The sequence below is a fragment of the Fulvia fulva genome, chromosome 4 (assembly GCF_020509005.1).
Source record: "Fulvia fulva chromosome 4, complete sequence".
In the NCBI taxonomy this organism is placed as follows: Eukaryota; Fungi; Ascomycota; class Dothideomycetes; order Mycosphaerellales; family Mycosphaerellaceae; genus Fulvia; species Fulvia fulva.
The window spans coordinates 1843525-1865899 of record NC_063015.1 but is presented as its reverse complement, the minus strand read 5'-3'; the positions used below and the strand labels follow the sequence as shown (position 1 = coordinate 1865899).

At 54.4% G+C, this 22375-nt stretch overlaps 11 protein-coding genes across 11 annotated transcripts; 7 read left to right on the top strand and 4 right to left on the bottom strand.

The window, feature by feature from the left end:
* Positions 1-778: 778 nt before the first annotated feature.
* Positions 779-1324, top strand: CLAFUR5_04407 (uncharacterized protein; the record flags this gene model as incomplete). Its single annotated transcript, XM_047903555.1, has 1 exon — positions 779-1324. The coding sequence occupies one exon, from the start codon at positions 779-781 to the stop codon at positions 1322-1324; it is 546 nt and encodes a 181-aa protein (XP_047760763.1).
* Positions 1325-1642: 318 nt separating this feature from the next.
* On the bottom strand, positions 1643-2447 carry CLAFUR5_04406 (Vacuolar-sorting protein SNF7; the record flags this gene model as incomplete). The annotated part of the gene is made up of 3 exons (XM_047903554.1): positions 1643-1716; positions 1771-2184; positions 2261-2447. The coding sequence occupies 3 exons, from the start codon at positions 2445-2447 to the stop codon at positions 1643-1645; spliced, it is 675 nt and encodes a 224-aa protein (XP_047760762.1).
* A 470-nt stretch (positions 2448-2917) lies between these two features.
* Positions 2918-3410, top strand: CLAFUR5_04405 (uncharacterized protein; the record flags this gene model as incomplete). The annotated part of the gene is made up of 2 exons (XM_047903553.1): positions 2918-3024; positions 3077-3410. 2 exons carry the CDS (start codon positions 2918-2920, stop codon positions 3408-3410), a joined length of 441 nt encoding a protein of 146 aa, XP_047760765.1.
* A 77-nt stretch (positions 3411-3487) lies between these two features.
* On the bottom strand, positions 3488-5275 carry CLAFUR5_04404 (Low affinity ammonium transporter; the record flags this gene model as incomplete). The annotated part of the gene is made up of 2 exons (XM_047903552.1): positions 3488-3896; positions 3960-5275. The coding sequence occupies 2 exons, from the start codon at positions 5273-5275 to the stop codon at positions 3488-3490; spliced, it is 1725 nt and encodes a 574-aa protein (XP_047760764.1).
* Positions 5276-5905: 630 nt separating this feature from the next.
* CLAFUR5_04403 (uncharacterized protein) lies at positions 5906-6709 on the top strand (the record flags this gene model as incomplete). The annotated part of the gene is made up of 1 exon (XM_047903551.1): positions 5906-6709. One exon carries the CDS (start codon positions 5906-5908, stop codon positions 6707-6709), a length of 804 nt encoding a protein of 267 aa, XP_047760759.1.
* Positions 6710-8304: 1595 nt separating this feature from the next.
* CLAFUR5_04402 (Glutamine synthetase) lies at positions 8305-9884 on the top strand (the record flags this gene model as incomplete). The annotated part of the gene is made up of 5 exons (XM_047903550.1): positions 8305-8307; positions 8364-8396; positions 8448-8540; positions 8811-9315; positions 9370-9884. 5 exons carry the CDS (start codon positions 8305-8307, stop codon positions 9882-9884), a joined length of 1149 nt encoding a protein of 382 aa, XP_047760758.1.
* A 428-nt stretch (positions 9885-10312) lies between these two features.
* Positions 10313-12445, top strand: CLAFUR5_04401 (uncharacterized protein; the record flags this gene model as incomplete). The annotated part of the gene is made up of 1 exon (XM_047903549.1): positions 10313-12445. One exon carries the CDS (start codon positions 10313-10315, stop codon positions 12443-12445), a length of 2133 nt encoding a protein of 710 aa, XP_047760761.1.
* Positions 12446-12480: 35 nt separating this feature from the next.
* On the bottom strand, positions 12481-14487 carry CLAFUR5_04400 (MFS transporter OpS2; the record flags this gene model as incomplete). Its single annotated transcript, XM_047903548.1, has 2 exons — positions 12481-13494; positions 13618-14487. The coding sequence occupies 2 exons, from the start codon at positions 14485-14487 to the stop codon at positions 12481-12483; spliced, it is 1884 nt and encodes a 627-aa protein (XP_047760760.1).
* Positions 14488-15132: 645 nt separating this feature from the next.
* CLAFUR5_04399 (putative thiol methyltransferase 2) lies at positions 15133-16203 on the top strand (the record flags this gene model as incomplete). The annotated part of the gene is made up of 1 exon (XM_047903547.1): positions 15133-16203. The coding sequence occupies one exon, from the start codon at positions 15133-15135 to the stop codon at positions 16201-16203; it is 1071 nt and encodes a 356-aa protein (XP_047760149.1).
* A 446-nt stretch (positions 16204-16649) lies between these two features.
* On the bottom strand, positions 16650-18659 carry CLAFUR5_04398 (Major facilitator superfamily multidrug transporter mdrA; the record flags this gene model as incomplete). Its single annotated transcript, XM_047903546.1, has 3 exons — positions 16650-17089; positions 17215-17570; positions 17620-18659. The coding sequence occupies 3 exons, from the start codon at positions 18657-18659 to the stop codon at positions 16650-16652; spliced, it is 1836 nt and encodes a 611-aa protein (XP_047760148.1).
* A 2040-nt stretch (positions 18660-20699) lies between these two features.
* On the top strand, positions 20700-22313 carry CLAFUR5_04397 (Isocitrate lyase; the record flags this gene model as incomplete). The annotated part of the gene is made up of 1 exon (XM_047903545.1): positions 20700-22313. One exon carries the CDS (start codon positions 20700-20702, stop codon positions 22311-22313), a length of 1614 nt encoding a protein of 537 aa, XP_047760141.1.
* Positions 22314-22375: the final 62 nt, after the last annotated feature.

The window sequence follows — 22375 nt, the reverse complement described above, 5'->3', positions numbered from 1 at the left end:
TACCGCCAGGAAATGGCCGCAGAACGATACGACTGGCAAGGCCCGCCGATGGGTATGGGATGTGTAGTGTACTCTGTGTGTCAAAGAAGCAGACAGAAAGTGGACCCACCTGTAGAAACTGGTGACTAAGCGAGGGTCAGTCGAGGAAAGAACAATCGACAACAATGGTTACAACGCTCATCCAACCTCCAATGCCACAGTCCTGAAACACGGTACACGATCCTGTTGCATCGCATCAGCGGTCGCATGATGATGATGATGATGATGATGATGATGGGTGCTCATCAGCTGATGACAGGCGCAGAGAAAAGCGATGGCTAGATTCTAGCGTTTCACAGCGTAAATATTGTCGGCTGCCCAAACTTGATTTGCTCGACAATAGAAAGCGTCGACAATACCAGAAATCCTTCGCACGCCATTCCCACAATACACATCCCATATTCTATATAGAACGTGTTACATTCCTTCTTTCTATACAGTGATTTCTATACTCTCTCATCAAGTGAAGTTCTCATATTTCACGCATCTTTCGCAAGCTCACCAACCCAAGCTTTGCAAACCTCACCTGGGCTGTCACTTTCAAAGGCCGCCCGTAGGCTTGCTGCATCGAAAAGTCGTCCCATTTCGACATATCAGACACGCCCCATTGTCAGCTCGCTACCTCTTCTGCTGCAACTTGGATCAGTTTCGACTGCAATCTCTACACATCGCTTCGATTCGCCATACACATCACACACTACCACACCACACCACACCAGCCCCTCACCCAAGCCCAACAATGGACTCCATAACCCACCTAACCCAAAAACTCCTCGCCGAACGCGCCCGCGCACGCACCCAAGCACCACCACCACCCTACTCCACCGCCGTCTCCGACGACGCCGACGCAGACTCCTCGGACGACGAAGCCGAAGACGAAGACTCCAAACCCATCTCCCTAACCATCAACGCCGGCAGTTCCATCCAAGGCTGCAACAACTTGGTGCCGGTCTCTTCATCACCACTGGCCGACGCGACAAAGTTCAGCGCGTTATTGCTGCACGCGATTACTCGGATTAATGCTGAAAGTCAGGCTGCAGCGCCTGGGAGGAAGCAGTTGAAGGTGGATTTGACGATTAATTGTAGTCTGACGATCGTGGGCGATAGGAATGTTGTTGGAAATGTTGGGGTTAGGCCGAGACAGGGTGGTGTGAGTGCTGGTGCTGGACCTGGTGTTGCGTCACAGACTGTTGTTGCGGGTGCGAAGAGGAAGGCTGAGAGTGGTGGTGAGGAGGAGGAGGAGGCTGAGCAGCCGGCTGCTAAGGTGGTCAAGATGGAGGCTTGAGAGTGTTGCTTTCTGTGTTGTGGATGCTGTTTGAGTGTTTGGCACTGAGCGGTGTGTGTTGCGGGTTCGTTGCTTTGTGGGAGCGTCTTCAGCCAGAATGTTGGGATCTATCATGATTTAGCAAGCAGTTTCATATAGCCATATTAGTGACATCTATCGAGCCTATCAATTGTTCCTCGTGGTATCAAAAGTTGTGGCTTCAAAGGACTATACGCTGAAAAGCTCATCAACAACTACTCAGTCGCGAACTCCTCGTCAAATCACGATGCATGAATGTGGCTCGGCAGAAGATAACGCCGTGTCGACCATGCGAATCTATCACATTGCCATCTCGGCCTGCAGTTTCCGTAACTCTTCCTCTTCGTCGTCTTCGACTTGTTGCCTGCCGCGAACTATGTGATAGTCAGTATTCATGCTCTTCACGCCAACACTGCATTTGTACTCACGCTCTCCCACAGGCTGGTTCGGTAGCCTTTGTATTTGATCCGACACAGGAACACTTCCGGTCTTGAGCATCTTGTTGTCCAGCTCCTCCTGTTGCAGCTCTGCGAGCTCGTCCTCCAGCTCGTCCTCGTCCACTCCCTGTGCTGCATTGCCTTGTGTGAGCGCGTCCGCAATCTCTTCGCCAATGGCATGCTGTTCTCTGAGATCTTCCATCGTCTGGTCCACCTTCTCGATCGAAAGGTCTCCGTGGATCTTCTTCATAGCTTGCTGGGCTCCCTTCATGGCGTCGAGTGTCTCCTTGTTGATGTTGGCCGTCTCGATGGAAGATATCTCCCGCTCGACTGTCATCATCTGAGCGCTCGTTTGCTCCAGCTGGTGCTCGAACGCCTTCTTCCTTCGCAGTGCGGCCTTTGCGACTGTGGTACCAACTTGTCAGTATGTCTCCTCTTCCACGTTCCTCTCTCGCCGCAGTCATGGTCGCGTGCTACTTACGTGCTTTGTTGGCTGTCACATTCTTCCTGGCTACCGCATCCTGCTCGTCCATCTGGTTCTGCAAATGCTTCTCTCGCTTCGACAGCATCTCCAGTGTGCTCCGCAACCGCAAAATGGCGTTCTTCGGGGCATCCTTCTTTGCGGCGGCACTACCGCCGAACATGTTGCTCCATCCCCAGCCGGACATTGTGGCCAAGCGGTATGGTGTGTCACTAAGATTTCGCGGAGCGTTCTGTCGCGTGCCTTCGAGGCTCTAAAGTGGTCGAGGAAGGCGTTGGCGTGCTGTGGTTCGATATCGGAAGTCGTCCGCCTAGAAGAGAAGAGAAGCCCGCTAGATTCGTCCCTGGTCGCCGCCTGACACTGATAAGGCCGCAAATATATGAATCGGTATGCCGGTGCCTGTGAGTGTGTTTGAATCGTGTGGTACAGGAATGTCGAAGGGTGCAGAGTCTGGTAGAAAGTGTTGCCTTGGTAGTAGGGGGTCGCAGGTGGGATGTCTTGAAAGAGGGCTCATGACTGACATCACGCCGCCAAAGCCACGTTCGGCATTATCCGCACCCACCGTGGTCCTTTCACTCGCATGTGACTGCCACGCGACACGAACAACAACATCAATCATGTAAATCATGATCAGCATGTGGCATCAACCTTTCGATCATGGCATCGAATGACAACAATAGCTACAGACCAGAGCCAACGCGTCTAGTGCTCCTCAACGAGGTCGCACAGCAGGAAGCAGGCACCAAGATTCGCTTCTTGGGATGGTGAGTGTGCCATCGAGACGACTCGGAACGCAGTCTTACTGATGCCACATAGCGTACACGAGTACAATGTCCCTGCCGGAATGTTGATGCTACGAGACGATTTCCCTGTGGTCACCAACACCGGAAGTACCATCATGGCTAAGGTGGACAACGAAATGCTGTCTCTGAACACGGAACTGCTTGAGACTGGCGCATGGATCAACATCATCGGCTATGTCAGGAAGACTGTCAAAGTGAGAGTCCCGACCCGGGATTTGTCGGGCAGGAGAGCTTCGAAGACCGCGATCAAACTTCCTGTTGTCGATGTCACGTTGGTCTGGTCTGCTGGAGCTATTCAACACGACAAGTACCAAGCTGCCGTAAAGAGCTACCGGGGCACTACTTGACAAGAAACGCGACACCGATGGGGTCACTCTGGAAGTCGTTGGTTCTAAGTCTATGGTCTTCATTAATGATTCATGAGCTACTTCTTGCTGGCGCCCACCTTCCCGACCTGTCGGAAACATGCTGTCGCTATTATGAATGCTGAGATGCTCATTGCAAAGCTGAACCATTCTGCGGATCTCAAACCGGACAGGAAAGACGCATTACCCAAACTGTTGGTCCCCTTAGCCGCCGCACTCGAATCTTCTTTGCTTTCCTGTACTGCCACCTGAATCGCAGTTGCAATGGCTAGACCAATAGCCCTGCCAATTTGACCTACGGCATTGATAAGCGCTCCTCCAATGGCCTGGTCCTCTCGTGGTAGCGAATGTGCGGTCAGCAGAAGAAGTGCTGGAAAGAGCGTGTCCGCTCCAAACACACTTAAGCACATAGCTGGAAACCCATACGCCCAATATGTTGTGCTTGGAGCAATAGGGACAGCGAAGAGTCTGGAGTAGAAGTTAGCAAACCGCTTCTGTCAATCGGCAGGCTCCCAAGAAGACATGACTCACAAGCACGAGATCGAGCAACAGAGCGTTCCAAACATCAAAATATAGTTGACCGAGATCCTGGCCAGAATCTGGGACGATACGAAGATGGTCATCACTCCCACGACACCTGTAGGAATGAACCGTACGGTGGTCTCTATCGCGTCATGGCCCTGGTAGTCCTGGTAGAAGTACGTCGCGAAGATCAGGAAGTTGTTAAAAGCCGCGAAGAACAACGCCATTACCGCCATCGCAGCCGACACGCGCATGTTCTCGAAGATGCTCACCTTCATCAACGGCCGCTTGCTGGTTCGCTTCTCCAGGTATATCTGCCAGCAGACAAAGGCCGCCACGAGCAGCACAGACACAACAACCAGGACCGGGATGTAAGGCTGGCTCCATCCCACCACGTTGCCCTCCGTCAGAGCGAACAGCAGTACAACCAGTCCCACAGTAACGACTGCGCCTCCTGGCCAATCTACCGCGTGCTTCACCTGGGCGTCCTTTGGTACCACCTGCGGAACAGGGATCACAAAGTGCCCAGCGATCGTAATCACCGCCGCCAAACCTGCCAGAACCCAAAATACCGCTTTCCACGTGGCATACTGGCCCACCACGCCACCCAGCATGTTCCCGATCACACTACCCATCGGTGCCCCGGCCGAATACATCGCGAACGCATAGTTCTTCGCCCTGCCCGGCTGGAACGTAACACCCAGAATTCCAATCGCAGTCGGCACATTCGCCGCCGCTCCAAGTCCCTGCAAACCCCGAAAGATCTCGAACCCAACCTCATTCGGGATGAAGGGACATATCACAGTGACGAGGCAGACCCAGGCGGAGCCGTAGATAAAGATATTCAGCTTCCCATAAACATCTGCTGAGCGGCCCCAAAGGAGGAGAAAGCAGCCGAAGGTCAAGGAGTAGGCGGAGACGACCCATTGCTGCCGTGCTGGTGGGATGGACAGGGCGGTGCCGATGGTGGGCAGGATGATGACGCAGGCTTGGACGGAGAGGGTGTTGAGGAAAGCAGCGCCGGTGAGGGTTATGACGAGAGATATTGTGCGGGCTTTAGAGAGAGGGAGCTGTGATGACTCGGTGGGTGTTGTTGCCAGAGGAGCGCCATTGCCGCTTGGCGTCTTCTCGATGTCGCCGTCTGAATGCCCTTTGATATCGCCGCCTGGGTGCTTCTCGATATCGATGGTGGTATTATGTGCTTCCTTTTGCCGTGTCCGGCTCTGGTCGCTTGTGAGACGTTGTGGTCCGTCTTCGAGACCATTGACCTCTTCCTTGGGAGTCTCCGAACGACTCGTCTCGCTAGTCCCTTGCGCCAAGACCATAGTTGAACAGACGTGTTACCTCATCTCGAGACGCAAGCAAAAGAAAGAATGACAGGACGTTGGAAAACGACGCCATGATACATATCCTACCTCGGTCGCTGCCGAATCTACCGCTGCAACTAGACGATTGAGGATGGCGTTGATAGTCGCAGATCAGTATCGAAACGAGCGGCAAGCAAACAGCAAAGAATCACATCAGTTTCCCTTCTGGAACGCGACTAGACACGTACCCCGGCATTTGCTATCGGCAAGGATTCCGCGTCGTGCGAAGGCGCGGCTATTGCTGTGATCCTTCGACTGCACATGATCAACATGAGCTTGGCGGAAACATATAGTTGCTGTAGCTTGAAGTGTTGTTACTGAGAGCCTTGCAATCGATGTAGATGAACGACCTGGTCCGGGTTCACGGACATAGCAACTTCCATGCTGTGAATGCCGGTCCTGAGTGCTGTGACATCACGATTTGCTGCAAACGCCAGGCGTACACGGAGTGTCGGATTCCGACTGATATAAGTAGTGCAAACATCGCGTTCTTTCTATTGTTGAAGCAAATTCGTTGCCAGTTGATCTTACCTTTCTGACTCTCGTTGAGGCATCTTCGGAGCGCGTTGACTCCTACAACTCGAAGCCATGCCGTTCAGATACAACAAGGTCCTCGTCATTGGCGCGACCAGTGGGATTGGATTGGCGTTGGCGAAGAAGTTTGTCGCGGAAGGCAGTTCGGTGGTCGCGACTGGCAGGCGTAAGGAGAATCTAGACGATCTGGCAAAGCAGCATGAAGGCAATGTCGACACCGTGGTATTTGACATCACGGACCTGAAGGGTATCCCGAAATTTGTCGAGGTCTTCAGCAAGCATCCAGATGTGGATTGCGTCCTCCTGAATGACGGGATCCAGAGACACCTACAATGGCAGAACCCGGAAGGTGTCGACCTTGACCTGCTGGAGACAGAATTCACTACCAACTACCTGTCCTATATGCACTTGACAAAAGCGCTTCTTCCACAGCTGCAGAAGCAGGCTCCCAAGGAAACAGCTCTGGTGTATGTGACAAGTGGTCTGGCTCTTGTTCCGATCATGAGTTGCCCCAACTACTGCGCGAGCAAAGCCGCACTCCATCATATGGTATTGGCGATGAGGGTGCAGCTGAAAGAGATCAACTCGAATGTCAAAGTCATCGAGCTCCTGCCTCCCGCGGTCCAGACGGAGGTTCACGATGACAAGCACCAGCCAGAGTTCAAGGGTCGTGGTCGCCAGTTGGGCATGCCGCTCGATCAGTTCACAGAGGAAGCGTACGCTGGCCTCAATTCCGATGATAACGAGCAAGTCCCAGTGCAGGCGGTGAAGAAGTTTTTTGGCTTTTATGATTGGGAGATGGAGAGGCAGAAGAAGATGATGGGGGTGTATGAAATGCAGAAGAAGCAGGCGCAGTGATCAGGCGCAGTGATCAGACTGACCGTGCCGCGACATGCTCGTATGGACAGTGGTCAGCTCCCACAATGAGGCGACGCTTCGTTTCGTAGGAGTTGCAGAACAGTGGCAGAGCTGCAGCTTTCGGTGTTGGGATCCGATCGGTTGCTGGGTGGTCGGGCCGGGTGTCAGCGAGTGCCCTGCTTCAACTTGTGGTGCAGAGAGTTCGTATGCGTGCTGATAGCTCGTATAAGTTACGTTCGTTGGTCCGGAAGGCACTGGCTGTGGTGACAAGGTCGACGCAGCGGCGGTGTGGTGGTGTTACGAGAGATCAAACTGTTGTAAGACCAGAGCCTCGGCGTCAGCAGCACGGAGTGGATATTAGCAACATGCCACTTCAGCATTGGCCTATCTACGAGAATTCGTTGGCCGATCAGTTGCCGAGGGGCGCTTTTAGCTGAGCACCGCCACATTACCTTATGGCTTATGCTCGGCTCGTGTGCAGAGCGTGTTAGTCAAATCAATTGGACGAGAATAGTTCTGCTGCTCTTATCAGACGCTAGCGGTGGCCCTGCATACGTCTTGCAGCCCTGCGGAGAAAGAGTTTGTGGCGCGTGCCGCAAAAGCAGAAGTCGAGGCATGACATCGTTCGCAAGTACCACGGTTGCAGTCATGTATCGAGCTTCGGTGAGGCACATGTACCGGTACTGTCGCGTGCCCAGACGAGAATGACGATGCTCCTCGAGGCTAGGAAATCACTGGGCGGCCGCGGGCAACTTGACTGAGGCATATTCAGTCCGCGTAGCACGGTACCTGGCAGCTGAAGGTGGCACTGGCACGGTGGTCCCGGCTAATCGCAGGAGAAGGCCGCAGCGGCGCAGACGGTGTGGTCGAAGATGCACGGCAGGGATAACGTGGGTCCACAGTGTGTTCTAGCTGAGGCGCATGTGAGGGCGTGCCAATTGTTATCGCGACAAATGCATGACTTCCCAGAGAACACATGTTCGAGATGCTGCTAAGCAAGTAGCGTCTTCCATCTCGCTATTCTCGCTTTGCCCGGTGGAGGCGAGGAAGTCGCGTTGGACAAAGAAACACGGAAGAGTCTACCGAGTGTAGCCGTTCAAAGAGACTGCTTGCGCATACATGTATATCATCCCTGCAGCCCGTGGGTACTTCCATGTCGTAGCAACAAACTTGAACAAAGAAGAAGCAAATACACCTCCCGATTCTCCGCGACTGCGATCTTCACTCCGCAAAGATAGCCCTGGTTTTCCAGATCCCCATTTGACCGCGTAACCACTCACACTGTTTGCTACTTCAAGGACGCTACGCGCGGCTACTGTACAACCAAATCGGCTGTCGTCCTTGCAAACTACCTTGGAGCCTCTATCTCGCCCCGGGTTCAGCCACCCCAAGTTGCCAACCCCGAGAACGGCCGTGCGCACGCTCGACCGGCAATTTGTTTAAGACAAGAACAGCGCCCTCTTACCTCCGCGACACCTCTCAACACCACTTGACATCAGTCATACCACTCCCCCAAGCACAGTTCTACAGATAAAGAACTTCCCCAGATACAGAGACCCACCGCATTGCTTTACTCACATCCCCAATCAGTCATCATGGTAAGTTACCACCACTGCTACTCAACAGCCATTTCCTGAGCTAACAACGACCTCAGTCTGACAGCGCATACCTCTCGAATACCGCCAACGTGAGTCACTCGAAATCTGCTTAACGGGAATTTGGGCCTAACAAAGAGCAGCTTCAAAAATACCTCAAGCTCGACCAAGGCGGCAAGGTCATTGCTGAGTACATCTGGATCGATGCCTCCAACGGTGTCCGCTCAAAGTGCAAGGTCAGTCTCCTCCTTCTCCTCACGACAGTGTTGTTTCGGAGCAACGCGGCCTCATGGTCACCTTGCGACTTTTCGAAGCAGCAACCAGCATCAGGGTCCGAGTGGCTTGACGATTGTCAGTCCTCGGCACTGCTCGGGTTGACAGAAGCTTTGCGCAATCGCTGTGTCATTGCCAGCAAGCACTTTGCCATTAGGCAGACTTGGCTACAATGAGAACAATAGCTGCGCTCCTATCCAATTTTTGGACACCGGCTGACGCTTAACCAACAGACCCTCGATGCGAAGCCAAAGGACGTGAGCGAACTGCCAGAATGGAACTTTGACGGCTCCTCCACTGGCCAGGCGCCAGGTGACAACTCAGATGTCTACCTCCGCCCAGTGGCATTCTACCCGGATCCATTCAGACTCGGTGACAACATCCTCGTCATGTGCGCGACGTACATGTCGGACGGCAAGCCAAACGCATACAACTTCCGCCACGATGCCGCAGTAGTGATGAAGGAGCACGCAAAGCACGAGTTCTGGTTCGGCCTGGAGCAAGAGTACACCCTCCTCGACCACACTGGCTGGCCATACGGATGGCCTCGCAACGGTTTCCCAGCCCCACAAGGACCATACTACTGCGGTGTTGGTGCTGGCAAGGTCTTCTGCAGAGACATCGTTGAGGCGCATTACAAGGCTTGCATGTACGCTGGCATCAACATCTCCGGTACCAACGCTGAGGTCATGCCCGCTCAGTGGGAATACCAAGTTGGTCCATGCGAGGGTATTACCCGTAAGTGGGAAGAGATTGCGGGCTCAGTAGAATGAAGCTAACATGATTCCACAGTCGGTGACGAGCTTTGGATGTCCCGCTTCCTGCTTCACCGCGTCGCTGAGGAGTTCGGCGCCAAGATCACATTTGCGCCTAAGCCAATCCCCGGTGACTGGAACGGTGCCGGTCTTCACACCAACGTCTCCACCAAGGAGATGCGTGAGGACGGCGGCATGAAGCACATCGAGGCGGCCATGGAGAAGCTCGCGGCTCGCCACAAGGAGCACATGAAGATCTACGGCGAGGGCAACGAGTCCCGCATGACTGGTGCACACGAGACCGCTTCATACGACAAGTTCACCTGGGGCATTGCCAACCGTGGCTCATCTGTCCGTGTCAACCGTGCTTGCGCAGAGGAGGGTAAGGGCTACTTCGAGGACCGCCGACCAGCTTCCAACGCCGACCCATACCAAGTCACTGGCATGATTGTCGAGTCGATATGTGGCAAGGTCAAGGGCGCGGATGTCTTCAGCGCGGCTCAGGCCGAGCAGCAAGAGCTCGAGATGGTGGTCCCTGTGGCCAAACCATAAACGATTCACGACTTCAATGTACATCACACCGATACCTCCCAACCAGCAACGTCGAAACAACAACGAATCCGAGTATGATCAAGCTTGGAATGCGATTAGATGAGATACCCTTCCAGACTTGGACGGGCCAGCCAGTGGACTCGATAGCGCGAGTCGACTGGAACTGTTGTTCGTAGCTTGTTCATAGCTAGCTCGCGAGGCATAATGAGCGTTTTCTTACCTTCACACTCTGTTCACTTCGTCTTGTTCAATGTGTCGGGTTTTGTGAATGGTTCTGTGTGGCACGTGCTCACGTGGATCATCCCACTTCTCGTTCCTCGAGTCGCGCGTCTTGTTCTCCTTCAACATCAACATGAACTGAATAACCATTACTGCGCGCACTGATTGCGCGGTTGACACAGATAGACCAGGAAATTGACATAGCGACCATGTCGACGCCAACACCCTCGACGTTGCAGCAGCCCGGCTCGGCCTCGAAAAAGGCCGCCGGCCATGTCACCACCCCTTCGCATATGGGCCTCGCGTCGCCCGCGCCTCGATCTGTACCCTCACCAGCAGCGACGCGCAAAGACCAAGCAGGCAAGACTCCGACCAACCACCCCACGGTGAGCTCGCAGGGCAGTAAGACTCTCTACGGCACACCGATGGTGCCCAGTCTGAGCCAGACGGGCATTGGCTCGTCGCCTGGGCAGGGCGTGAGCTTTGGAACACCGGGTGCGCTGGCTGGTCTTGGTGTGGATCTGGGCTCTGCGACGCCCGGGCAATTGGCCAATATGACGCCGTCGCTGGGAGGTGCGGCGGCGATGATGCCGACTATGAGCGAGCTGGGCTTCTCTGCGACAGCATCGAAGAGGAATGAGGATGAGGAGAGACGCGCGAAGATGAGGAAGGTATTGAAGAGCATTGGAAAGACGAAGGGGAGAGTGAGTGAGGAGGCTATTGCGCGCGTCGCGAGAAGAGTTGGGTTCAGCGATAATATCAGCGACCACTATGCCAAAGAGGATGCGGTCAAAGACCCTCGAATCGTTGGCAATAGGGAGCTGTTCTTGGCCGGGAGCAATGCCAGATCTTCATTGGCCATCACGCTCAAGGACCACGTCGTCCAGACTGTGGATGCCAGCATCTTTGGGACAGATGGTCAACCTCTGCAGGAGATGCGTGAGACGGCAGGGCAGCTGTTCCTCAAAGACCTTAGCGTGCCGAGTGGCATACTTTTAGAGTCCAACCTGGATCGATTCGCAGCCAATCTCGATCGACTGGCAAGAATCGAGAAGTTGTCTGCCGGCATCAGTTGCTTCGAAGCGATCAACGGTCTTTATCGAAGCTTGCGGAAGCTGAATGGGCTCGAGCAAGAGCAGGTTCGGTCAAAGCAACAGGGGAAGACATCCGAATCGGAGCACAGTGCGGACGTCGAAGTGCTGCGAAAGAGAAGTGGAAGACCTACAATGCACGAACACGGCAAATTTGGCCTGGCCTTGGAATACTGGTCCACGGAGATAGCTCGTGAGGAATCAGCTATGGACATCGACGGTGCCGAGACCACGAGCGACGCAGCCGGCAGCATTTACAGCCTACAGATCGAAGCAGAGGGATCGTCGGCAGCAATGTACACACCCTTACGATGCTCGAATGACTGGCTGCCAGAAGATCTGACCCTCTCTGACCCCGGAATAGGCCAGGGGTTGCCGTGGCTTGAGCCGCCCGCGACGTTCGTACAACAGACATCTGGCACTGGCCACGAGGATGCGATGGCCATTGACGGCGGGCAACATCTGCCCGACATTCGCTTTGTGGCCAGACTCGATCCACCTCTGGTTGTGCCGTATCAAACAGCCACAAACATGCTCTCCCACCTTGGCATGGCGCCACCACAAGTCGACTTCATGCTACATTACTACGCGTTGCTTCTTGAGATTCCCGCTCAAACGATCTATGCCGGAGACGGTATCGAGATCGAGGCTGAGCAGAATGTGCTGACAATGAAGGGCGGAGAAGAAGCGGAAGTCACACATCGATACAGTCTCGATGTCTCGAAGCCAGACTGGGGCTATAAGCTTGAGAAACTACCGTTTTCGCACCCTAGGCAGCTCGTTGAGCTGCTTCCACATCTGCGACAATGGGCACATGTTGGTGAGCTCCTGCGCAACGCTTTTGGCAGCAATCCAACAGCACCGAAGCCCAATGGTGCGGCCTTTGCCAATGGTGGCGTCCATCCGGCCGCTGCCAACGATACCGGCCTGGACGATGTTCCTCTCGACGACATCATGGCCACGCCAAAGCCCCTCGACGAAGACGAGACATTGTCCGTGGATATTGGGCTGACGACCTCGCCCCAGCCGACCTTGTCTCTCACGTACTCTGATCCAGCCGTGGTCGGCATTCGCAGTATCACTGCCCAGATTCAGCCAAACGCAGATGTCATGGTCACGATTGGCGACGAGGATGAAGCGATCGTTGAAGATGGTACTTCTTCGTCCCAAAAGGCCCAGAAGCTTGCGCATGGACTTTCTGGCTGCAACGACTTGGGCGTATGGCTTGAGTGGGTAAGAAGCTCACCTTAAGCTCTGTTGTAGAAAGGATACCCAGTTCGCAAAGCTCAATCGCCCATCGCCTTTTCGATGCGCTTATCCATTGATATCCTCCATTGTGGACCAAATCGCTTCATGGCCCAAATGGTGAGACATCCAGCCACGATCGCTACGACTCCCAGTCCTAGGAAGAGCCATCTATTGCCGATGGCAACTATCAGTGGCTCGGTCACTACTGATCCTACGCAGGAGAAGATGTTCCTCACGAAGTTGTTGAGGGCTATGCCACTCGAAGCTTTCCTTGGCATGAACTCCGTGAGCATGGTCGTCACCAGCGCGAAGATCAGCATCGATCCTATGCCAAAGAAGAAGTTTGCTACCAATGGCGCAGCAACATTGATCCCCTTCTCTGCAAACCAACCGTAAGCGAACAGAGCACACGGAAAGACGATAGCGCCCAACCACGCGTTTTCTTTCATCCTGTCTTCCGGAATGAATTGCAGCCGCCCTTTTTCGTCGTAACGACCGGCTTTTCTAGCTTCGCGATGCATGATGCGATCGACCCACCTGCCGCCGAACACGCTCGAGAGGAAGTAGCCCGCGCTGTTTGGTATGTAAAGGCAACCGACAATGATACTGCCGTAGTGATAAGGAGCCGCCGAGAAGGTCTGTTGCACGCTGACATTAAGGATGTACAGTGCACCGAATGCCACTGACGCGTACAACACCAAGATCGCCACGGCAGGAAATTGCAGATAGAGCACGATCCGGAGTGGATCAATGAAGACTCGCCTCGCCATCACCAGATACTTCTTCGTCTTGATGTGCACTGATTGTGTCGTAGTCGTCCGATTCAGCGTAGGTCTCGGGTTGCCCTTCTCATCGAAAACTTCCTCGGCCATGGCAGCTTGTTGCTCGGCCTCAGCTGCTAGGGATCTGCGCTTCCGCAAGGTCTCTGGCAAGCAAAGAACGACGAAGATCCATAAAAGACCAGCGAATATGGCCAGGAACCACTGGGCAGATCTCCAACCCAGCGTTTGCGCCAGTACACCACCCAGGATTGGCGAGAGAAGAGGTCCGCACTACAAGATCAGACTGTTAGTTATACTCGAGAAATGAGCCACATTATATCAGCACCGGCTGCTGAGCGTGGAGAGAAGCGCGAGCATGTCTCTTCTCATGCCCCCACGCCTTCGATCACTTACCAGCGGTCCCAGATAGAACATTCCCATGGCTCTGCCCCTCTCCTTCGTCTCCCACACATCTGCAATGGTCCCCGCGCCAACAGCCTGCACACTCGCCGCCGCTCCACCACTCAGTACCCTCATAACCACAAACATCCCAATACTCGTACTGACCGCCCCCAGAATGTTGAAAACCAAGAACAAGAAGAAACTGACAACGTAAATCGTCCTCCGCCCCAGCGTCTCGCTAAAAGAACTCCACCATAACGGAAAAATTGACATGGACAGCATGTACATCGCCACGCTCAAATTTACTATCGTGGCTGTACTGTTGAAGTCCGCAGCAATATCGATAAGCGCCGGCAGCACGATGGAGGAACCCATGGGTGCGGCTGCACCTGCTAACGCGACGATTGCTGTGACAATCCATTTCATGCGCTTCGTGTAGTCCCAGGCGTTGGTTACTTCGTCAATCACGCAGAACCGGGCGAGGAGGCCGCGGCGCTCGGATTTGGGGACTTTGATGGCGGTTGGGCGCACTGAAGGGGCGCTGGATTGGGCGCAGCTACGTGAGCGAGTGTGATGGGGTGGAATTTGGTGGTCGTAGTGGTTTTCGGAGACTGTGCGTTGGGAGTCCTGGGACGAGCGGGAAGAGTGCGAGGTTGCGCGGGTTGCGTGTGATTCTTGACGGCCGCGGTGGGGCAGTTTGAGGATGTCTTCGGTGTTTGAAGGTGGTGCTGCGGTGGTTGTTATGTCGGGTTCCTTCGTGATGGCTGTGTGCGTTCTGCTGGGAAGGGGTGACTCTGCATCTGAGGGAGAGTCTGGATCGGTTCTATCAAGGTCTTTCTCCACAGAGCCTGTCTCGACGCCTTCCTCTTGGTCTATGGCCATCCTGGAAAGTGTTGTTCGGTGAGAATCGTTGAAGCCGCTGCTTTTCGGCAAAGCTCCAAAGGAGGGTCCTTGCCACCGCGAAGCCAAAGCAGAGAACGCGTCGATACAGAGTACATGTGTTGACGAAGAAGAACACAGCAGGATCTAACCATGTGAACGAGAATAACACCTACCTTCCTTCAACGGCACACGGCATCATACTCCACGATTTCAGCTGCGGTACGAGCGGTAGTTGTAGCAGGCGCTACGGTGCATCATCATAGTAGTCAGCGATAGTAGTTGCTGCGAGGCGGCGGCGACGTGCAGAAGCGGCAGCAGAAGTGTGAGTCTAGAGGTGCCGAATGCCGTGCTGCTCAGAATGCTTGGGTGGAGTAGTGAGTGGTTCGCCTGAGATGGCGTGGATGGTTGCCCGAGGCAAAGCGAGATCGGCGTGGGCTTTCTGATGGACAAGGGTCCCTTGAGCGTGAGATGGGAGGAAGGCGCTGACATAATGCTACATGGCCCATGTTTGTGTGTACAATCTCGACAACATGCTAATTGTGGTCAAGAAAGTCATGATAATGATGTTACATGCAGCAGTATATGCAATAGCGAGATGACATGATTCCTCCGTTACACTTTCCTGCTGAGTGATCAACCAAGGAAATGCGGAAGCTTCGTATCCTGGCCATCATAACCTCACGTCGACTTGTCGCAGCACAAATACCCCTGCCGTCTGGTATCCGTCGTACTGGAGTCTCTTGCGCACACAATCATCTCGCAACAAGATCATTCTCTACTGCCGGCAGGACGACGACACCACTCAAGCCAGTCAATCGACCTTTCTTACAAGCAGGCGACGTACTGAAGCTCGACGACAGTGAGATCATGGCAGGCACTTTCCCGCAAGATGCTCGTGAGAAGCTTCGACAGCAGTTCCTGGATCAGCCCGAGGAGGATCTGACGAAGAAATGGGACGAGGCATGGCAAAAGAAGCAGACGCCATGGGACAAGAACGGCCCCAGTCTTGCTTTGAAGGATGCCATCGCCGATAAACATGAGATCTTTGGCTCAGCGACTAAGGACGACAGCTCCCAGACTCGAAAGAGGGCACTCGTGCCCGGCTGCGGAAGTGGCTACGATGTCTTCTTGTTGGCATCGCTAGGCTATGACACCTACGGCCTCGACGCAGCGCCCACAGCTGTCGAGGCTGCTAAGCGAATCCAGAATGAGGTGCCAGCAGACGAGCGATACGCCGTTCACAATGCCAAAACTGGTCGTGGCGAGGCGAACGTGCTCCTCCAGGACTTCTTCAAAGATGACTTCCAGGAGGAGACTGGTGGTGCAGACTTTGATGTCATCTTCGACTACACCTTCTTATGTGCGTTGCCGCCAGACCTGAGACCGCGCTGGGCAAAGCGGATGAGCCAGCTGCTTGGCCCTACTGGGAATCTTATCTGTCTGGAGTGGCCGTTGGGCAAGGACCCGAAGCAAGGTGGACCACCTCACGGAGTGACGCCTGAGCTCTTCGAACAGCTGCTCCGTCGACCTGGTGAGCAAGTGAAGTATGACGAAGCTGGGGTCGTCGTGCAGGATCAGAGCAATGGCCAGAGCGATGCTGCACTCGTCAAGGTCGAGCGCTTCTTGCCGAGTCGAACTCATGAATCGACGAAGGGTAATGATCATGTCTCGATCTGGCAGCATCTGCACAGCTCAAATGGGAAAGCGACGCTGTGAAGACCGAGTCGTTCTGCCATTAATGCTTGCTATCTCACGAGCTTGACAAGCAATGCGCGGGTCACGATCTTCCTTTTCCTGCGGAGAAGATCGGCGTTGCTGTATGTATTGATAAGCGTGCAGTCGCAAAGACAGGCGCCGAATAGCAATCGAACACGTCGAAATGTTCTGTACGATGTCGGCATATGCTCTTCCAGCAAGCATTGGGACCTGAGCAATCAAAGTACCTAGATTTTAATGGCTGTAGAGAGAACCACCAAGCGATCAGGCCACAGAACAACAACTTAGATGCATCAATCATAACGCATTACTTCGTAGCTTATCCCGATGCTTAGCATCTCGCCATCTATGCTGTGTAACAATGTCCCCGCCAGTCTTGAACGATCGTGGCATTTTGCATCTCCATGAACGTCACCGCTGTGCTCGAAACAATGCATCATCTCAAACTATACCTCGCGGACGCCTTGCTTCCCTACACCTTTCTCAACATCCAGTGCTTCATCGACTGCAACAACAGTCTCCATCGGCGCACCCGTCGCAGCCTCTGCCTCCGCACCCTTCACGACCTTGTCCGCCGCTCTCTTCTGCCTCGCCTCTCTCCGTCTCTGGTCCTCCGACATTTGCCGAATCAGTGCACTCTTCTCTCTGATCTTATGTCCGTACTTGTAGAATATGAACGGAATAGGTATGCAGATCATCTCTAGCAGTCCGAGCAATGTGCCCGCCCAGTTCGCGCCCAGTGTCGCATATAGCGAGGGACCCGCCAGCGGTAGTGTAGCGCCCATGATTGAACGAAGGACCGCGTTTCCAGCGAGTGCCGAGGCTGCGTATATCCCGTATGATTGTACGAGATAGTTGGAGGCGTAAATGAAAACTCCGGCGTTACCTAAACAGAAGGGTGTTAGCCATGCTCGAACACCACGTGGCAATGTCTCAGCAACCGCGACTAAGCTGGGGATGCCGCGCGCATGTGTCAGACAGACGATGCCTTCTGTCCTTCGAATTACTTACCCATCCCAAATGGGATACCCGCGAGGATGGGCCAGATCCAGTGTACGTTAGGTGTACATGTCCATGCAAACCAAAGTTCTCCGACTGGAATGAGGATCGATGCGATGCAAATGACACTGACCATGGCTTCTGGATACGGTTTGTCTGTTTCCGGGTCCTTCTTGTGGGCGTTGACCATCTTTCGAATGAGTGGCTCGCTGACGATCACGATCATGCCACCAACACCAATACCTGAGAAGGCCAGTCCAGTGAACCCTGAGCTCCAGCCACGCATCTCGGAGAAGACGATTGGGTATGCCACGAAGCAGAGATAGAGAACTCCGTAGACGAGTGCGATATACACGTCCCAGAATAGGCTGTGACACTGTTAGCATCATGAATACTGGTGCAGGAGTAATATCTTACCAAATCGGCTCCGTAACTGTCAAAACGAATGGTCTTGATAGGTTGACCTTGAGGAGCGACCAAAACTTCTGCGTATCGTCGTATCTGCTCCAGTACTTCTCGTTCCCACTTTCTTGCCGTTGTTTGCGCGCTCGTCGTCGTAAAAGCGCCGGGGCGTATGTCTCCGGAACTATCGCAACAACGACCCAAGCCACAGCGCTGACTATCACCACGACCCAATTCGTCCACCGCCAGCCGAGATACTGGTAGACAAATCCACCGACGACAGGACCAATGACTGGTCCGTTCATTGGCCCGATGGACCATACACTGAACGCAAGAGCTCTGTGGTCGCCGTCCACTATATCGTTGACCGTGCCAGGCGCGTTACTGATCATAGCTGCTGCACAGAAAGCGCCCAGGAATCGAGCAACCAGAATCGTGGCCATGTTTTTCGCGACTGCGCAAGGAATGACGAACACAACGAAGAGAGCCATCACAATGAGGTAGATAGGTCTTCTTCCGTACATCTCACTGAGAGGCGCGAGGACAACAGATCCAGTGGCCATGCCTAGCAGATATGTCGTTACGCCCATGATACCCAAGGTCTCGTCTATGCCGAATTCTTCCCTCATGCCAGGGATGGCACTTGTGTACGAGGTCGAATACAAGACTGTGCATGTCGTGGCGTAGCTGAAGATTAATATGATGATTCCCTTATAGAGCAGCGACCAGTTTTGAGGATTGCCCATCTCGCCTTCCTCGAAGTCAACTTCGTATGCCATGTCCTGCGTACCAGTCGTTCCTGCGGTCCATGATCTATCGAGCGGGTTCACAACGCCACCGACGGCGTTCGCTGATGAAGCATGTGACAGATATCGGGTCAGGGCAGCGGGATAGTCTTGACTGTGATGTGATCGTAGAGATGGCCTTGACGCCAATGGTATGCTGTCTTCTGATGATGTCGATGTTGGAGATAATGGCGCCTCGACCGTCATCACAGACGCTCTTCGTGCGGAGATGTTCATGACCTCCTTCTCTGTCGATTTCTCCGGATCCATGGTTAACCGCTATCCTCTAGCAGTACAAAACTGTTGTAAACGGTGGCGGTGGCGGTGGCAGTGGCGGTGGCATTGAACAACGATGTACCGACGGCGTAGAGTGGGGATGCTCGAAGTCTGAGTTGAAAGTGAAGACCAATGCTCCTACCTCCAATTTGTCCGCTCAGAGTGATGTTTTGCAGAGTAATGACTGTGCGGTGAAACTCGAAGTACCTGCCCTACAGGTGGAGAGCTCTTCCTTGGGCAATTTTTGCCGCCGGCAAGAGGACAAGCGATCTGCTTCGGTTGAGCAAACAGCGGAATGCATGCAAGATGCCACTAGGGCGACGGGCCCAGGGACGCTGCTGTTAGCTTCCATCAGTTGTTCTCGATACCTCTGGGCCTGTCGCTGATGTCGAATGCCACATAACCAATAGAGCAGCAAGGCGGTGGTGTGCTTCGCAATCCCATCAAACATGTCGGATTGCGACAAGTACTGCTGCATCGATAGGATAGCAGTCCATCACGCGGTACACATGCCGCACTGGAGACCTTGAGGAAGAGTGCCGATATTCCGAGCACCTGCCAGACTAAGAGTTGTTTGTTTGTGCGCCACTGATGCTAGTCGTCGAAGCGTGGCAGATCTCCTGCGTCCATTTGCCTCTCGCGTTGCAGTCCGACAGGCGTATGCTTGATGAGTCATGAGGGCGCCTGTGTGTGCTGTTTGTATCGTGGTTTCGCATCACCGCAAGTCAAGCGGGTGATGGAGTTGAAGTTGAAGAGCTGAGCGACGATGCCGATTTCGGCCCTTGGCAAGAATGAGAGAAAAACAGATCTGGATGGTAGTCGGGAGTACATGGCGTGCAATATTGCTTGGTACCTCCAACACCGACTCACCATCACGAGCTGTGCTCCTCCCGCGCTGTCGTGGCTGCTGACAGCATTGATGGGTGCTTGGCGCGGTGAAACAACCCGGACGGCTTACCAAATGGACGACTGAAGTGCGTCTCAACTCCCTGGCAAAGAGCTGGACCTTCCTCCACGACGGTAGGCTGGTAGGTACATGTACGCTGGTGTCGCGGAGCCAGCACGAGTCGAAGAAGCCCTACCTTACATTCGACATGTGGCAGCGACTTGGCGACACGATGCCACAGCTGCGGCCGCACCTCATCTCGTGCCCTTGTCTTCCGGCCGGTCGTTGAGACTTGTATACGGCATCGTCGAGTGCCTGCGTCGAGTGCCGCTCCAGGCCATGTAGATGACGCTGGTCGGTGCTGGACGTCATCCACATGGGAGTGCAGTCATTCACGAAACAACTGCGCTCCGGCTTTCGAACCTTGGAGCCAGAAAGGAGAAGCGGACTGGCCCGCCATAGATTCGGGGCAGCTCGGAAGAAACAAGCTGCAAGCACTTGGAAGCACACAGAGGACATGCCCGTGATGCCCAGTCAGCAACAACGCGTGGAGTTCACGCATATCAGCGACACCAACAAAACTCTTTGAGCCTCGCGTGCCTCGGAGGCACCTGCATGATCGACATCAGCGCGCTAGGTTCTAGCCCCCGGTCTCGGTAGCAACCGTCTGCGGCAGCGGCAAGTCAGCTTGATCGTTCAAGTCAGTCCAGTCATGGACGTCCGTTCATCCGAGGCTTGCTCAGTACACACAACTCTCATATGATTCCCTCGGCCAGACAGAGCAGCCAGCCTGTTAGCCACGCCATACACTCTGGCCCATTGGCAGGAGCCCGGGCGACATCGGCTGACTGGTCAGAGACCCATTGCTTTGAGCTTTGATGGTTATAGAAGGCTTCGGTAGCAAAGCCTGTGCTGTGACGTGACGTCCAGCAAAGTCATTCCCCTCTTCGAAGACTGACTTCTTCTGTTTCTCTTCCTTGGAGACATCATCAACATACCTGTAACTTCAGGACACGCATCAAGACCAGCACTTATATCGCTTCAGCGCATCTTACACGCTGGCGGAACGTTTGAGGCAGATCGCGGCTCAGATCTCTTCCCAAATCTCTTCCGTCTTCCCTCCAGCCTCCACCGATCCAGTCGCAGCAATGGGCAGCTCAGACACAGAACAGTCGCAGTTCGAGCAAGAGGTCAAGCACCTGAAGCAGTGGTGGACAGACTCGAGATGGCGCTACACTCGTCGCCCGTACACTGCTGAGCAGATCGTCTCAAAGCGTGGCACAATCAAGATCCAATACCCAAGCAATGACTTGGCCAAGAAGCTCTGGAACACTGTTGAGCAGCGCTTCCAGAACAAAGACGTCAGCTTCACATACGGCTGTCTCGACCCAGTCATGGTCACGCAGATGGCAAAATACCTGGACACTGTCTACGTCTCTGGCTGGCAATCATCAAGCACTGCCTCAGCATCAAACGAACCAGGTCCCGATCTTGCCGACTACCCATACACCACAGTCCCAAACAAGGTTGAGCATCTCTTCATGGCACAGCTGTTCCACGACCGCAAGCAGCGTGAAGAGCGTCTCGGCAAGGCACCAGCAGACCGTGCGAATGCCGCCAACACTGACTTCCTTCGCCCCATCATCGCAGATGCAGACACTGGACACGGTGGTCTGACTGCAGTCATGAAGCTCACCAAGCTCTTCGTCGAGAAGGGTGCCGCCGGTATCCACATCGAGGATCAAATGCCCGGCACCAAGAAGTGCGGCCACATGGCCGGCAAAGTTCTCGTCCCAGTCGCCGAGCACATCAACCGCCTCGTAGCCATCCGTGCCCAAGCCGACATTATGGGCGTTGATCTCCTCGCCGTAGCACGCACAGACTCCGAAGCCGCCACCCTCATCACCAGCACCATCGACCCTCGCGACCACCCATACATCCTCGGCTCCACTAACCCAGCCCTCCAACCCCTCAACGACCTGATGCTGGCGGCTGAGGCCGCAGGCAAATATGGCCCAGAACTCCAGGCCGTCGAAGATGCCTGGAACGCTCAAGCAGGCCTGAAGCTCTTCCACGAGGCCGTTGCAGACACCGTCAATGCCGGTGTTCACGTCAACAAGCAAGGCCTCATCGACGAGTTCAACAAGCAAGCCAAGGGAAAATCCAACTCGGAAGCCCGCGCCATCGCAAAGGGCTTGACTGGTGTGGACGTGCACTTCAACTGGGACGCCCCACGAACCCGTGAAGGTTACTACCGCTACCAGGGCGGCTGCCAGTGCGCCGTGATGCGTGCCTGCGCTTACGCCCCATACGCCGACATGATCTGGATGGAGTCCAAACTCCCCGACTTCTCGCAGGCACAGGAGTTTGCCGATGGTGTGCACGCCGTCTGGCCGGAGCAGAAGTTGGCGTACAACTTGAGCCCATCGTTCAACTGGAAGACGGCGATGAAGGCGGAGGATCAGCAGACTTACATTGCTCGTCTGGGCAAGTTGGGATACTGCTGGCAGTTCATTACGCTGGCGGGTCTGCACAGCACTGCTCTGATCTCGGATCGCTTCGCGAAGAATTTCGCCGCCAGAGGTATGCGTGCGTATGGCGAGATTGTGCAGGAGCCGGAGATGGAGGAGGGGTGTGAGGTTGTGACGCATCAGAAGTGGTCTGGTGCTAATTATGTTGATGGGCTCTTGCAGATGGTGCAGGGTGGTATTAGCAGCACGAGTGCTATGGGTAAGGGTGTGACGGAGGATCAGTTCAAGTAAAGTACCATGCTGTTATCGGGATGTCGACGCTGCATTTGTGAGGATATTTAGAATGTGTAACA